Source organism: Sardina pilchardus, chromosome 6, assembly GCF_963854185.1.
Source record: "Sardina pilchardus chromosome 6, fSarPil1.1, whole genome shotgun sequence".
Taxonomy (NCBI): Eukaryota; Metazoa; Chordata; class Actinopteri; order Clupeiformes; family Clupeidae; genus Sardina; species Sardina pilchardus.
The window spans coordinates 16,421,033-16,438,210 of NC_084999.1; the positions used below are offsets into that span (position 1 = coordinate 16,421,033).

Sequence of the window (17,178 nt, forward strand, 5' to 3'; positions counted from 1 at the left end):
GCAACTGCCTTTCATATGTATGCAATCTAGTCATTAAGATTGAGACAGGAGTATTTTCTTGGTTTCTACTTTACAGCTCTAGGAAGTGTATTACATCCTAATTGTTCAGGGAGTTATAGCTCTAGGTGAAGTTGTATAATTAGGAGACAACTTGGCCCCTCAGAACACAGACTTCTAGTCAACAGGTGGATTTACAAACCAAATGGCCATCCGAGAGCAGATTTGACTCAGCACAAATTCTCAGAAAGCAAGCAAGGTTGCCAAGCAGGCAACACCTAAGTCAGTCATGCACAGCATCTCCCAGGCAAATGTGTCTCTTTGGAGCACTGTGGCATGATGGGTAAAAAGAAAGTGGTGCAAATGGGGGCAAAGAAATTTCCTGACCAGGGCACTATCGATGCATTTGGTCTCTATTACAGTACACACATGATACGCTGATATTGATTGGAAAGACATGGGCCACCCATGTGCTAACTATGTTGTTTATAGCTGTATAAACAACTCAAATAGACTATTGGATTTGTTCAGCTTACAAGAACTCAAATATTGGAGTCTTTTGCATTTTGTTTCAGTGGAATTGCCTGAAATGTGTCTTGTGACAAAATGATTACTCTTTCACGTTGTAAAAGGCCCAAGGCCTTGCAAATCAAATAGGCTTCTGCATGACATTAGTCCTTCTCCTGTGTTCTGTCTATTGACATCAAAACAGGTTTTTGAGGTTACTCAGGTGACACTAGTATAGACACCGTGAAAGGAGTATGAATAGACACAGACATTTGATTTGTGCATAGGCCTGCACACATGATACAGTTGCTGTATGACGTGAGGTGACCTAACTTTTTATGTGTCTCAGAACTGTGCATTTCTGAAATACCCCTTGCACTACTTACTGACTTATTAACTATTAAATGTTGTTATATTTATCTTATTTATTATCTTACGTACATGTTGACACTGAAATAGGAGTTGCTTTTAATCTAATTGTACATATGTGTATAGTGACAATAAAAGGCATTCATTAATTTATTCATTCACTATCTCAGAAATGGTAAGCCCTGTAAAGTGGATACTGTAAGGCTGGATGCTCCTGTTGGTGCTAAAGTCTAAAAGGTGGGATAATAAAAATAACAATGGTCCGACAACAAAACATATAAATATACAACATGTTTAATTAAAACTTTATTTAAATTTACAGTGTTTAATATCTCAGTCCAAGTCATATATGAACAACAATAGATCACAATAGATTATTTCTTTCAGAAAACTTAAAATATACATTAATTCACAAATGGACTTTTTTGTTGTTTTTTCATGGATAACGAGACATGTGAGAAAAGTAAACCACAACTGATCAGCACAATGGCATATCATCTTGAAATCTCTAGTGCACCATGATATGGGACAGTTTCCTCGTGAACCTTAACCTTAAACCTCTGTTAAAAGACTAGATAGAGAGGGAGAGAGAGAAAAAACAGTTTGTGGTTTACATAAAAAAACCATGCGTGTAAAATATTTGTCCTATTGTTGTATTCTGGGAGGGTACATGTAGATGAAAACTAGCCTGGCATGGCTCACTGCAGCTTAGCTCAGTATCTGCAGCCCCCACTTGAATAAAGCAGACTTTCTGGTTTGACCGAACCAAACAGGAACTGTGTTTAGGTAATAAACAAAGATTGAAGGTGCCGGCATGCTGATACAGTTTAAATGTATCTTCGAAGTATACTGACCACAAGACAATACCACATTCAACACAGTGACTTTAGTAAAAGGGGCAATGCCAGGCTAGAAAATTGCTACCTCTTTAAAAAAAAAAAAAAAAAACAGCTTAGAGTACACCATGGTGCATTGTAGCTCATCACGAATTAAATAATAAGTAAAGTGTACTTCTCATATAACAGTCTAATGTCACAAGATTTACTTGTTGTCAAGGTTACACGTGACATGTTAACAGATATGTGAAGTGCACTGTATCAAAACATCCTAACCAATACAATGGTATTGGAAATGAGACTACTTTCAATAAAGTGGGACCAGGTCACCAAGAATCATAAAGAACATGTCAGAAAGACTGAATTAAACAACAGAGCTACACATATATACAATATACAGAAAACAAAGTACTGATTACAAAATCAAAACCTCTAAATATTGACAAAAATTACAATAATTCACGAGAAATACTGTCAAATAAATGTTAAAGAAGCATCTTGACCAGAAACTGCACGACCACATCATTTCAACTTCATTCAAGTGCAGTGCCTGAAACATTTTGAACCCAATTTCCCTTCTTTTGGCCTTTTATCAGACGTAATATTGCCATGTAGACTTACATCTATTTCACGGAACCATTGCATACAACTGGCATGACATGAGATGACACCATCTCTTGAGGCAGATGTGATAACTTGGACTACACCTAGAATAATGTGATGCATACATCTAGAATAATGTGATGCATACAGTACATCTAGAATAATGTGATGGCATACACAGATGTATGGCACTTCATTGTTCTAGATGCATGCCATCACATTATTCCAGATGTATGCCACCACATACATGTAGATGTATGGCATCACGTTATTCTAGGTTTATGGCATGTAAGTTAGAATAATAGCAAAACTGGAACGAGAAACCACTTCATAACTTAGACTTTTTCAAAAAATCTCAAAGGGGCAAAAAAGAGAGCAGCATTTGGATACCAAATGTTCTGAACTGATACCATATCTTGGGCAAATAACTGCACATACTGCAAGGCAAATATATTCTTAAAAAAGTGATGTTACTCCTCCAAAAATGGTTTTGTTAATTCCTCAATCAAAATTCTCCAAAACATTTATCTGTTTGTTTTTTTGTTACAGTCAATTGGTCAATTATTACTGACCACCACATATTCAAAGAATACATACTTAGCTTGTTGTATTGGTTGGCCAGGTTTTTACATTGCACTTGGTAATGTATCAGGTCTGAACAAAACACTTTCAGGCACATCAAATATGACCAATGAAACTGCACCCAGTCACTCTTTTACACATTGTTGCCTAATGAACAATTACAATCACAATTGCTTGTTTCCAAGGGATAGGCATGGGCGATATCAATTTGTATCTATATTACTTACTGCAGCGGTACTGTAAATAAATCCTTGAAAAAGAGAAACAGGCACTGGTAATTTTGCCAATATAATTTCTATACATGTTGCATGTTTTGGACAGTTACTTCACTTCTTCAATTTTAACAGCAAATATTTGTTATTCAGAGAAATATTTCAATATTTCAAAGAATATTACCCGGTATTTTAAGGAACTTTCCATTAGACGAGTGAAGGAATTGCCTGTTAAAATATACAAAATGTACAAATATTGTACTAATGGAAAAACTGCCAGTACGTTGTCCTGTTTTGTTTCACATGTTCGTTTACAGCGTATGCATACATACATAACTTGCTCATAAATACACCATTTTGATGTTGCTACATTAAATGATTTTGCCTGTGGATGGATGACTACACGCTTGGAATGACATATTTTACGTATTATACCTAACAATCTACTGAACCACACACAGGCAACTCAGACTGCAGCTGGAGTCTGAATTTTTGGTGGAACACCTTGTGGCTTAGTTTCGTCAAGTACAATAACAAGATCTGATGCCATCATGCAAAGCAAGCTCTTAATTGGCAAGGCACGATCACATTTCTTTCCATACAAAGATGGGCTGATTTTTGTTTTCACTTGTATACCAGAGCAAGACTACATATACATTGATCATAGAGCCTTATTTTGTGGCAATTTTACATTCAAGCGTCAATCCAGAGTCAGAGTCAGGTTCCTTAAAAACGGATTGCTATGCTTCTTCCCAACGGGGGGTTTCAAGGAAAATATTTTTTTCATATGACAGACTGTTGTCCAGCACTTGTCACCAGGGCAGTTCACACCCGGGCCATCTTATGTACCCCAGGAAGACCTTCATGGGTCTGAGAGAGAGAGAGAGAGATAAAGAGAGAGAAAGATGGATAAGGTGATGGACGAATGGATGGATGGATGGATGCTTTAAGCTAGCGGTCTGCTGATAAAATGGCAGAATACACAACACCTGCCGCGAATGCTCTTGTGGTAAATTTGTAACCTACTTCTACTAAAGGCCTGTGGCCTCTCTGTGCTTGGCGTCTCTCACACTTACCCTCATGGCCGTGGATATCCAGGGCAGGAAGCGGGTCACTCGGGTGTAGACTCCAGGCTTCTTGGCCATGGCACAGCCAGTGCCCCAGCTCACCACGCCTGCCAGCCGGTAGCGTCTAGCCTTGGACAGGCAGTCCTCTGTGACAAAGGGGCCACCACTGTCTCCCTAGGATGAGAACATAAGGCTGAATCTTATCTCAACTCATGGGGATCGCAGACCAAGCCGCCGGTTGAACGTCTGAAAATATCCAGCCGGTCGATGAACGACACCGACAGACCTCTGTTGAGTAATTCATGGCTGCTTAAACATATTAATTCAACATGTGTAATTGGCGTGGGAGCCATCTGGAAAAGTGTTGATTGGCTGAAAGCTGCGATTGGCTGTTTAGCTTGCCTCACCGTGTTCAGTACCGTTCAGTATACATACCTGGCAGGCATCAGTCCCGCCCTTCTCAAATCCAGCACAGAACATGCTTGTGGTGATCTGGTTGTCATAGTAATCTGGGGCATTACACACAACGTCACTGATGATGGGTACGTTGGCTTCTTGTAGAATACCGGCAAGAGCTCCTGAGAAAAAAAAAGAGTTACAAAATACAGGAGGTGACTGACAGTGGGGGTTGAGAGTTTGCCACTTCCAGACAAAAAAAAAAAACAACCTTCTCCAATCCCATAGAAAAGTTTGCTTAATTATCCAGAAAAAACAGCTGCACTTCTGTTACTGCTTACGTTTAAATTCTGTTGCTGTTGCACTAGCAGAGTTTGCTAGTGTAAAGGTCATATACAGAAAGACTGCACTGGCCCATGTCCAAGAGCAACAAGGCTGGAGCGTGGGTTGGAGTACTGGCCTAGACTGAATCTACATTCATATAGAGGGATCGCCACTAGAGGGTTGCACTGCACCAGACTTTGGTTGCCCTAAAACAGACTATGATGAACAAGCTTGAACTATATAGATAAACACAAGATCCTCTCAAAGGTGGCAATATCCAGTTTGAGTGAAATTATTCTACAACCTATTTCCGTACATTCACTGCTACTGTAAATCATTGCACTAGGAATACATACAGTATGTATGTATACAAACACTATGTGTTTGTGTTCAAGACAATTCTATACAATAACTGCAAAAGTCATTAGCTGCTTGAATTATGCAATATATATAATAACTTATCTAAAATGAAAACTATTGTCCAATGAAACTATTGCTATGTAATATTGCTGCCCTTAGAAGATGTTCTGTTGCGTTACCATAGTATCCGGTGTTGCCCCAGCCTGTTACTGTACCCATTTGGCCATCCACCAAGCGCTGCCCGTGGGTTGGCAGGCACACTGGCTGAACATAGTCTGTCAGGGTCCGGAATCAGAATAAGAAAGAGACAGAGAGAATATGTGTCAAGAGTTAGGGGAGATAAAATAGTCCTGTGAAACGGTGTTGTAGTACACAGATCTTGTGTCTGTCCGCTCGCATTGCTGGGACTACACTGGGCCCTTTGTGCTGTGTGGTTAAATGAGACAAAAGATGAAAGCGGAGAACATCTCCCTCTCTGCATAACAATGAGACCGGATGGGGCTACACCATGTTCCTCCATCACATTTTACTGAACACACACACACACACACACATACACACGCATGATCTGACTTTTGAGACATGATTTTCAGCCTCTCTGTAAGGTAAACTGCTGACACAAAAGAGATGTAATTCCAAGACAGAACACTAGAGGGAGGAAGGAGCCTTTCTATTCTTACGCGGTCAGTCAAAAAAGTATCAACATTCTACAATCACGGCTGTTCTTTTTATAAACAAAAACACCATACAGTACGTCCTGAAAACAGTCACTGCGCTTTGGAGAGAGAAAGGTAGATTCCCACTGAGATTCCCATAGTAACTGGAAATATGAAAAGTGAGGATGCAGGCCAGATAAGATTGTCATTTGTAAGGGCACAAGCGCAGGAGAAAAATAGGCCCTTTGTCTGGAGCCCTGTGCAGCGCAGTGAGCTGAGACCCGAGAGGGTTGTGCTATAATGATTCCTTTACACTGCCAGCCCCAAAGGCAGGAACACTGTTTTACCCTTTGTAAAGAAAAACAAACTTTCATCAAACCCAAAAGTGGCAGTTTTAATACATACCAGCATATTTTTCTAAATCTGGCTGGGTATACAGTACGTGTGTACCAGGGTAATCTAATCTACGCATATTTTCTCTGTAGCAGTAGCATCAAGTCATCTATCACCATTGCAATCGTCTTCAGACATTATGTTTTGCCTCTCCAGTGGGCCTTACCAGTGAATTGTAGAGGTGTTGTGAGGGCCAACACGGCAATGTCTCGACTGTTGTCTTCTACATTGGGGTCGACGAAGGGCAGGTAGCTGCTATGGTAGACCACAGTCTGCACCTCAGCGGTGACCACGTTTTTATGATTCGGGTCTTTGTAGATGGAGCCCAATACTACTCGCCACCTCCCCACATGGCGATAGCGCCTACAAAGGAGGGAAGATGTGTGGACATAAGGACCTGTCTGTGTATGAGGTGGACATGAAGTGTGTGTGTGTGTGTGTGTGTGAGTGTCTTAAGGGGCAAGAACGGTAACGATAACGATAACGATAACGATAACGATAACGATAACGATAACGTTAACGATAACTATAACCATAACGATAAAAGCATCCACATTGACCAACAATAAGCAAAGTCTCTCATTGTGGTAATGAATGTGATGGCTAAAATGTGCTGGGTTCTAATTGGTTGTTAGATTTTTGTCATTCTTAAAATCACTCTGAAAGTGATCGGACATCGTCATTCATATTAACAAGAGCGATATTTGTTTATAGTTATAGCTATACATTGAAGAAACGTGTCTCATACTTCTTATTCTTCCAAATAAAAAAACAAACACACACACACACACACACGCACACGCACACGCACACGCACACGCACACGCACACGCACACGCACACACACACACATACACACACACACACACACACACACACACACACACACACACACATATATATCACGCTCTTACTAGGGAAGTAAAAGGAATCCCTCTTCATTGTGCATTAGTTCTCCCTGAGTACTGTTTGCAGTGTGTCTTGTGTGTGTGTGTGTGTGTGTTTTCACTCACTCAGGGAAGCAGTGGGCAGCACTGACTATCCAGCGGTCGGATATAATGGACCCTCCACACTGGTGCACGTTGTCGTACTGCAGGCTGACCTGCCAGGGCCAGCGCCCCTGCTTCGCGTCCACGCCCCCGACAATCCGCTCCTCCGTCAGGCTACGACGACCGCAATCTACAAGGAACCAAGACAGGGACAGAGAGATAGAAAGCAATAAAATATCTTTTATTTTATTTCTTATGTCTATTTTTTATCCCTGCAATGTAGGACCACTTCTTGCTGGAATCTCTTTGTTACTCGAATGTATTTACAGTATGTATTGTCAAATCTTAACTGCCTCATTTGGGTCAAATCCTGTTGTTTTAAATGTGATAAAGTGACTTGATTTGAAGATAAAAATGGTCTGTTTTTATTTGCAATTATCACACCAGCAAGTATATACATCTCTCAAAGCATAAATACAGTTTGCTTATCAATTTACCTTGGCAAGTCAAAGTAAGGACCAGTCCACTTTCGCATTCACTATGAAAAAGGATAGATGGTAGCACAACACAGAAATTAATAAAATCAACAGGTAATAAAATAGAACCCGTTAACTTAATGTGCTGTAAAAATATTTTACAAGTGCATATTGCATGTTTACAATTTATCTGGATACACTTTACTTGAGAAACGCCCAGTGCCCACAGACTAAATGTGACCCTGCAAAGCGAAACCAGTCACTTCGGTAAAATGTGCAAAATTAAGTTATTGTGCTCACATGAACGGCCATAAACAATATGTATATCGAGGGTATTACACAAACTATCGCTAAGATAACCGCATCCAAAGTTGACATGGTTCTCCTGTCACGATATTCCAGAAGAGGAGAAATCCCCTTTTAAAGCGGCATAATGACTGCAAATGTGTTGGATCTTCGCCGGGATTAACAGTGAAAACGTTATGAACGATATGAAACTGTAGACTGTATACTGTCAAATTATGCAAAAACTTGAAATTCAACATTTTAACCCGGAAGTTTGTTTATTGTGGATTTTCTCAAAATAACGTTGTGCGCAAAGCGACTGATTTTGCTTTGAAGGGTCACAAATATCTAAAGATGTTCAGATTATCAGCAGACCATATGTCCATATGTACATCTCTGTCAACTACAATTTATGGCTAAGGTTAGTTTAGGGTTGGATTTGGTTACAGTGATATTCAGTAATAATTGTTTAATAACTATTTTACACACTTACAAACTTGAATCTTAACAGATGATCGGTTAAGTCCCTGAGGAAAGACTATTCAAGTGAAGTGTTGACGTTTATCACAACATTAACTGACCCACAGTTGGCCATTTCATTCCACTTTTCATTACTGAACCCTGAATATGACATTCTGTAGTATTTCCGACATAAAATACTATTCATTCTCTATTACCATAAAATACTATTCATACCAGGGATATAGGGCAGTGGAAACCTTTTTGCCATAGGTCAGCTCATTCTCTTTGACACAGAAGAAATCGTGTTCATTACTTTGTTGGACGCTTGAGAAATTCACCACCCTAAAGGGAAGTATGAATGACACAGTAATCAGCACAGTGTTAAAATCAGCACAGAAAAAAGTGAACTGTACATGTACACTGTACACCACTACCACACTGAAGTTCCACTTGACATGGTGAGGAGTTAAACGTACAGCAGCATAAATAAACGGTATTGATTCGTCCATGTTTGGTCACCAGACTGCTGCTCACCTGACGAAGCCCATCTCCTCACAGCTGATGGAGGCGAGTTGTTGGTCGGCGCTGGAGGAACAGATGTGCCTCCACCTGCGCTGGGCGGAGTCAAATACTCGCACGCGCTTGTCTGCGGAGCTCACCTGGACTGTGGCAGACAGGGGGCGGGACAAGAAGAGGAATGCGGAAAGTGGACCGTGAGCTACTAGACCATAGACTGACACTGGAGTTAGCTGTGCTACAGAATGGGACCAACTGTCAACGGTGAAATATTAACGCAATGATGCTCACCATCATACAATCCTGTGTCTTCTGCCCTGCTCAAATATGTGACTGTAATAGAGAGATGAAAACTAAGAGTTATCAGTCATGAACGATGAATGTATTTTTAACCAGACGCACCCATTCCCTTGTCAACAATAACTCTGATGGTGTGCAATTCAACTATATCTTAACTATGTTTCTTAAAGAAGGTGGTGGATCAGTCTTTAGAGAGGTCTGGAGACAATATGCAATATGATCCTAAAACAAAGACATTTGGATTTTGGATTTTGTTTTCTTTTAAATTATCAAGTACCATTATGGATGAGTTCTAGTCAACAACACTGAATATGAGTGTCACTCACAACTACTGTATGTGTGATTGGGGCTACATCCCACGCATAGTGTCACAAGAATGTCTAGACTCTGAGATGTTTGAGTCCAGTGTGAGTATATCTCATTACATAAGCACTTGACTCTGTGCCTCTCTCACCTAGGGCCCAGATGGCCACACCGATGCCCCCTAATACCACCACCGTCAGACTGACAGCGACAGCCACGCGACAGGGGCTAAAGATGGTCATCCCCGGACTTCCTGTGGGCAGAACAGAAAAGAATGGCACATTAGACCCACAAATAGTGGGCAAAGAAAGCTAAATAAATCATTGGCCTTAAAAAAATCTGAATCATGACACTACACAAGCTCTGCCCTATCTGGGCCACCATGTACTTACTGTAAGTGTCTATTTTGAAAACAGGAAAGAAAGTAAAGCAAATATGAAGAGAACAACATAATGTCAGCTCCTGCAGCTCGGCATTTCCAGCATGGCACCCGGGACATTCTGGATCAATAGTGCAAAGTCTCCATTTCAATGGAGCTAAAGCAAACGGAGCGGAACATCCGCCGCAGCAATGCCAACCCATGGAAAGTGTCATCCTGTCCCTGGACACAGGCAGGCAGACGGCCCGCGCCATGTGAGGAGGGTGTGTGGTTGCGTAAAGGCGAACCTGTCCAAGAGCGCCAGATGTTGTCAACTGGTGTTGACCGGGCCTGCCTATGCACGGGTAACACGTGCGGGGGTCACCCTACAAATAAGAGCGGTCCTAGTAGGCTCGGAAGTTCGGAAGATTAATTGTTGTCTTTGGAAGGGATCTGGAAATTCTAAGGAACCTTTCCCACATTTAAAAAAAAAAAAAATCTTTATCAATCTTTAGCTATTACATGACATGCTAGATTTAAAAGATTATGTGGGTTGCAGGCCTCCAATGATAAAGTGGCTTTTGACATTGACTACTGGTGAGGCCTCGTCTGTGTCTTCATTTCAGGACTTAGTGTCTGAGAGGTCATAAATGTGATTGACCGCCACTCTCGTCATGGAAGACAAGAGCCAACCACCGCACCCCGCTGCCTCTTTCTCCACGTCATCAACCTAAGTCTCATCTCAAGTACGTACTCACACAAAACCAACAAGAGCAGTCCTCGCTCAAGAAGACGAGATGTGCTTAGTGGTGCATGACCACTCCTTATGTCCGAAAAAATGGCTTGGGTTTGACAGGAGCGTACTCTCGTGTGATCATTAACCTTGCTGGACCACACTGCTGAAGTTCCAGAGAACCTGGTGCCAGAGGGCACGCAGGCAGTCTGCTGCACTGATAAGAACAAGCCAAACAAACACCATTGCATGTGTCTGTCAGTGTGTCTGGAGACAAGAGCTTTTTGTCCTCCTCATCGTTGTTGACCAGTTCCTACGGATCTGTTTGTCAGGTGTTGATTGTATCCAATGTGATTCTGGAGGATCAGCCTCAGTCCAAGTGATTTTGTCACGTAAACAAAACTTTTTCAAACGCTCGTTCTAAGGCTCCATAATTAATTGGTTGGAGATTGCTGAATGAGCACACACACACACACACACACCCCTCCTTATCACAGTCATAACACCGTTTCACTTCCTGACTGTAGTTATGATAGCAGTATGGAAGGAAGGGAGCATGGGCCCAACACACACGCCACCAAAACAAAGGCAGGATGACTGATGACAAAGATACAGTGGACTCCTTGGCATATATTTGGTGAGAAAACACAAGTACAGCAGGCCGTAGGGGTCTACCAGAGGAATCCTGTGCTTAGGAGCATATACATCATTAATAGGCCCTTTGAGGGTCGTGCAACAACATCACCCTTCCACTAGTAGAGGGTGTGGGCACTCTGACATGGAAATCTGGAAAATTACATAGCCGTCATGTGCATTATAACAATCTGCCACAGTCAGACCCAATGAATCAAATATTTGAGGCCTTGCCAAGTCCATATGGAGACTGAAGACAAAAGGAGAGGTGACGGGGTGGGCAAATTAAAACGAACTGTTTAATTACTACATAAACACCTATTCATTTTGCACCGAACACATGTACTTCCTAATTGCATTAAAAGGGAATTGAGAAAGTGAATAAAACAAAACTACGGATCATACTGAATATGCTGCAGAAATGCAGCATGACGTTCTGCATGACAGTGCTTACAAAGATTTCAAAGAGGTATGTTTGTGTTACCATGATGCTGGACCAAAACAAAGAATAACATTGGGGAATTGGCTTGATTTGACATGGGATCGTCATCATTACATCTGAGGACAAAATACTCCAACACAACGGATACAACACAAAGGAAGTTCACAAAGAAAATGGCAGTTTTGAGGAAGTGAAAATGACCTGTTATGGTAACAACATCAGCATGACCGAGCACACACAAACCAAAGGCAGAAATGTGCCAATGTTTGACATTCACAAGTTTACAAGACATCGTTTTCTTGGATATTAAAGCATTTTGAGATCAAATTGTCTCTCAATTATTCCACCTCACGTTTCTACATTTGTCTCTGTGGAGCCTTATAGCCACAGTTTACTGTATGCACCAGCGGTCGGTTTAATGGATGACTAAGGTATCTCAACCCACCACTGACAGTCAGGGGGCGATGGCTCACTGACAGATGCCACAGTCAGTCCAGCCCCACTGCAATATCTCCACGGCAGTGCCTACTACTCCCCATACTAGTATATGGGCAACCTGCTTGAGGAACAAGTGCCACCATTGTCTGACTAAGCAGGGGTCTCAGACTCAGCTGTGGGCTGTCGTTTCCAATCTCTCGAGAGGCCGAGAGTGTCAGGCATGAGTCAGCTGCCCCGTCACACCCACCCACTCACATGCAGCGGTCTTACCTGACTCACTTCAGGAGTGCCTCGAGATCATGGGCACGTACACTAACGACAGGGAGAGGGCTGGCATATTCAGCATATTCATAGACGTTTCACCATTTGAAAACGTTTCTCTTACATCCTTTGAGTATCTGCTCATAAACAGTCCAGTGCAGTGCAGTACAGTGCAAAGCAGAGCTGCACATAGCACACTGAATTGATAAACATTCATTTGATTCTGCCCAAGTTTTGCTGACAAGGAGCAAAACAAGACAGTTTGCCATTTGCTTTCAAAGGTCACAAAATCGTATGAGAGTGTATCATGACAGTCAGTGCAGGTCAGCACGTCAGTAAACGCAGGCTTCTATATTAGTTAATGCATTCAGCAAAAAATTAACTCCTTTCGGAGCGGTCTAAAATGATTTCAAAACATGTCTATAAAACTGGGGTTTATATATTTGTCTTTTCTTGCCTTTTGTCTAAATAGCACCCTGGTTGGCGACAAAACATTCAATAGCCTAACAAACATACTTTCTAACATTCTGCTTTACAAGCATTCTGAAGTCTGTCTTTCTGACTCACAAAAATTTGAAAACACATTCTCCTTTTAGGCATGTGGTATAAGTTGATTATCATTTACACAAACACAATCTATGTGGGTTTCAGTCTATTTCCACAACTCTACACATACAGTATGAGTAACCTGGTGACTGATCTCTGAAGTTTTTTGAACCGTGATGAGTCAGAAGAAAGAATGTTCATACAAATTGTCTGTCAACAGAAACTTCCCCACAAAACATTTCAATGTAGATTGGGCAGTTACCATGGTGACAACATAGTAAGAATTGTTTTGTCTGTCTGGTCTAAACGTGTGCACACAGCTATAAACTATAAGAACCAACCACTCATATTCTTCCTTAGAAATAATATTTTGAAACCAGCCACAATAGTCATTTATTCTGAGAGGGAAACTGATATCACGGAAACTGATAATTGCTTACATTTTCGCATTCTTCTACAGTAGCCTATTTCTCAATGGACATAACAACATTAGGCTATGATCCAAAATATTCTCTGACAGGTAAAAATGTCAAATGAGTCCACAAACATATGCATGGGTGCAAATAAGGCATCCTATTTAATTGCAAGGCCATTTAGGTATCTATACTTACTATTTAATTGCTGTCGTTCTCACAGGCATTCACTTACACAACATTTATATAGTCATCTGTTTTAGATATCCTGTAGGCCTATGCTGCATCAGTATACAATATCTTATCAAGGAGAACCCTCTACCAGCTTTCACCAACACCACACCCAGTTCTAGACAGTTCCACCAAAATATTCAATGTTGCGTCAGCCACTCTCCTGCAGGGAGTAATGTTCTAACATAAACATAAATATCAGATATCCCATTGGGCAGCTGTTTTTACAATCTAAACAACCGCTTACATTCAATGTGCTGAAGACATATTACAAAGACATCTGCTAGACTGTAACAACATGTATAAATATATTTATTTATTAATCACCACTAATTACTTTTTTGTCAATTACAGTATAATGTTCATTGCTTATCACACTTCGATCTGGACAAAGGCATCTGCGAAGAACCATAATAACCATATATAATAACAGACAACAGTGTTTTACCACCAACCTGTTACCACATAGACCAAGATGTAAACACTGTATTACTTTATGACTCAGATTGTTCTGTTCTGTTCACAAGTGTCCTCCCCTAACTTCCCAGTAACAAAGGGAGGTCAATACACAAATACTATAAGGCGGTACTTCATGTGGAAATGTTGCTGTTTAATCAGAAGAAGAAAGAATTGTTGGACTACAAGCAGACAACACAGCCATAATTTGTGGATACAATGTGTGGAATATAACGCTCCTCAAAATTGTGTGTTCATGCTGTCATATCAGAAAAGAGCAAAGCATGACATTCCCAAGAGCAACTTTCGAATACTATTATTCCTTTTCAACCAGGAAAATCAAATCAAGCTGGCACTACTTTAAAATAAATGTTCAGTCTGAAGCACCGTCCACGTTGAATATCTTATTGATGCCACATTTTGTCAAATGTCTAGAACACCATGAAAGTGAACAAAACAACGTCCCCCTGGATGAATAGGGACAGCGAACTCCATTAATCTTTAACATTAGAGTCGCCTGATTCCTGGTGTAATTGCTTGTGGTCTGGACATGAGCAAAAATAAGTTTTAGTCTGTGTGAACACTCACCCTTCTTCTTCTCTGTCATCTTCTCCCAAACAAGAGGATAAAACTGTTACACTAATGGTTCTCCTTTCACACTCCTTTGGGATGTTTTTGAAATGTCCTTTATTAGCTGCAAAGCAAAGCATTGAATGGCAAGAATTACACTACAGCTAACTGAAGCTATGGGCAGAGATGGGTTAAACAAGTTAAATAAACCAAAGGGCAATATGACTGATCACTGACTCTATTGTACCAAGACTTGGATGTCTACAATGTTAAGGTTATTTATTGTTTAGTAGGGTATAGGCTAAGGCATTTACTTTGCTTGTTTTAATCCAAAAAGTAAGTTTTTTCAAATGAACTCTAACAGAAGACAAAACTAAACAACATTGCCCAGCCTAAATAATAGCGTTTATTCTTGCTCACTATTTCTGTCTATACTGGTCTGCTGCTCTTTACGCAACACGTTTGTCAACTTTGATTTGATTCAAAAGTCTATGAACGATGAGAAGAATGCCGACTACAACCAACACCATTGCCTAAAAGAAGAAAAAAAAACCTCCCATTCCCACTCACCTGTTGCTATTTAGGCTATACAAGTTTCTGTCCAGTGATGTTATTTTCGTTAATTCAGAAACGAAGAGTTGTAGGCCTACTCTTTTCAACACTATCGTGTTTCCAAAAATACAGGAAAAACGGGGTAGAATATGGACAACGTGTACGATATGAGTCCGCAGTTTCCCGTTAACAGGTAGCCTAACTTCCAAATAGTAGGAATTCTCACCCCTTCTCTCTCACCCTCACTCTCCCAGTCGCGCTCTGTTCCTCCTTCTTCCGGTCAATATAACTGCACCTGGTAAGAGACAGCAGCACCTGCACGGCCCTATGTTACCGTGTTGGTAGACTAGGTTACGTTTTTCCACATTTAATCCGGGCACTAAAAGATAACTTGACATTAACTTTTAGATAAGTCATCTCTAGTTCACCACACTGACCCAACAACTGGATATGGAAAGAAGCCTATACCTTAAAGACTGGGCCAACACCAAAACAACGTTTAAAAACATGCATTATGGCCGCCACCAGCGACAGCTTTGTATCCCCCACAGATTTTAGCCGAAGATGCAGGGCACATCCATGTCCCAGTAGCCTACGGCAAAGCCGTAATCATAATAGGCCTATAGGTTTACTTTGAGGGGGGACATGTATTCTATAGCCTAATGTAGAATGTAATCTAATGTAATACAGTTGTTTTGCTTTTAATATTGTTTGGTCACATACAGTATGATCATGTATGACCCAACCATGACAATATTTAAAGGCACTCGAATGTTGGGTAATGTCACTTCTGTTGACATTCAAACAAAACAGAAAGCTAATTACCACTCCCTCCTCATCCCTCTCGTGCAATTGAACTCTCCTAAACGCGCATCTTGTCAGTGATTCGGTGGAACAGTTTGTTATATTTTTTATGGTCCACGTTGGACCAAACTGTTTTTGATGCTGTTTTTGTAGCCCGAGCTCTCAGAGCCCATGCTTTTTTTCACAGGGTATTCAGGGCACAGGCAGCCAGCTGATGGTGAGGTGATGTTTGCAGTATGTGACAATAAATGGTTTATCTTTGAAACACATAACATTGCTTAGAACACCTTTAACAATACTTATTATAGGCTAATTAAACACTGTTCAATAGAGCGCTCATCAAATGTTACAGGAGAAGAAGGGTGGAGAGAGAAGGTAGTGCATCATTTCTCAGAAATAATGACTAATCCGTAGCCTATCTGCTTTTTGAAAATTAGTAGTGGTAACACTCCATAATAAGGGTCCTTAATAAATAGCAAACTATCCATTAACTAACCCTTTGTTAATATTTGTTAATTGTTATTAATATATCTATTTGCCACAAGTTAATGTTTTTTTCATCATTAATATTAGTAACGTATAACTATCAGTATGGGTCTCTCACACTGGAACTGAATGATCACAAGGTTCACAAAGGTCCTCAATAAAACAAAACAGGCAAAGCTGAAAGATATAGCAAATGTATGCGAAAACCACACTAAAAGTGACGCTCAGGCTCAGACAAAGGTAGATGACTAATTCATTAATTAATTAACGATGGGAAAAATACTAACTTGTGGCAAATAGATTAGATTAGATAACTTTATTTATACCCGGAGGTAGATTTGGTGTGCAGACAAGTGAGTTGGCACTTCATTAAGGAACGTACAACATAATAGACATTAAAACACATCAAACCACCACAGGACAGGCAATTAAGAACACAGACATTATGACACCACAGACAGGACTAATAGTAACCACTTGGAAGCAGACGTATAAAGTGCACCAGTGCATCTCATTGGTAAAAACGTATGGCCTTAGTTTCAGGTCGGTAGATAGATATTTTAGTAACAATTAACAAATATTAACAAAGGGTTAGTTAATGACTAGTTTGCTATTTATAAAG

The 17,178-nt window shown here is 40.6% G+C and overlaps 1 protein-coding gene across 2 annotated transcripts; it reads right to left on the reverse strand.

Annotated features, from left to right (window-relative positions):
• Positions 1 to 1,806: 1,806 nt before the first annotated feature.
• hpn (hepsin) lies at positions 1,807 to 15,520 on the reverse strand. 2 transcript variants are annotated; one of them, XM_062538694.1, is made up of 13 exons: positions 15,285 to 15,520; positions 14,733 to 14,838; positions 9,785 to 9,886; positions 9,322 to 9,363; positions 9,049 to 9,178; positions 8,749 to 8,856; positions 7,789 to 7,829; positions 7,316 to 7,481; positions 6,469 to 6,665; positions 5,433 to 5,528; positions 4,609 to 4,751; positions 4,183 to 4,347; positions 1,807 to 3,976 (listed from the first exon to the last, which is right to left on the reverse strand). In XM_062538694.1, the coding sequence occupies exons 2-13, from the start codon at positions 14,749 to 14,751 to the stop codon at positions 3,932 to 3,934; spliced, it is 1,254 nt and encodes a 417-aa protein (XP_062394678.1). In that variant the 5' UTR covers positions 14,752 to 14,838; positions 15,285 to 15,520; the 3' UTR covers positions 1,807 to 3,931. The 2 variants fall into 2 exon arrangements, with proteins under 2 accessions (XP_062394678.1, XP_062394677.1); XM_062538693.1 differs by lacking the exons at positions 14,733 to 14,838; positions 15,285 to 15,520 and adding an exon at positions 10,026 to 10,292.
• Positions 15,521 to 17,178: the final 1,658 nt, after the last annotated feature.

What these genes read in the sequence shown, in the direction of transcription:
- hpn (XM_062538693.1), bottom strand. Translation starts at nt 10,266, where the DNA reads ATGGCGCGGGCCGTCTGCCTGCCTGTGTCCAGGGACAGGATGACACTT. An exon ending in TTTCAAAATAGACACTTACA is followed by an intron (nt 9,887 to 10,025) that starts GTAAGTACATGG and finishes TTCTGCCCACAG; the next exon opens with GAAGTCCGGGGATGACCATC. An exon ending in AACACCTCTACAATTCACTG is followed by an intron (nt 5,529 to 6,468) that starts GTAAGGCCCACT and finishes GGACCCTGACAG; the next exon opens with ACTATGTTCAGCCAGTGTGC.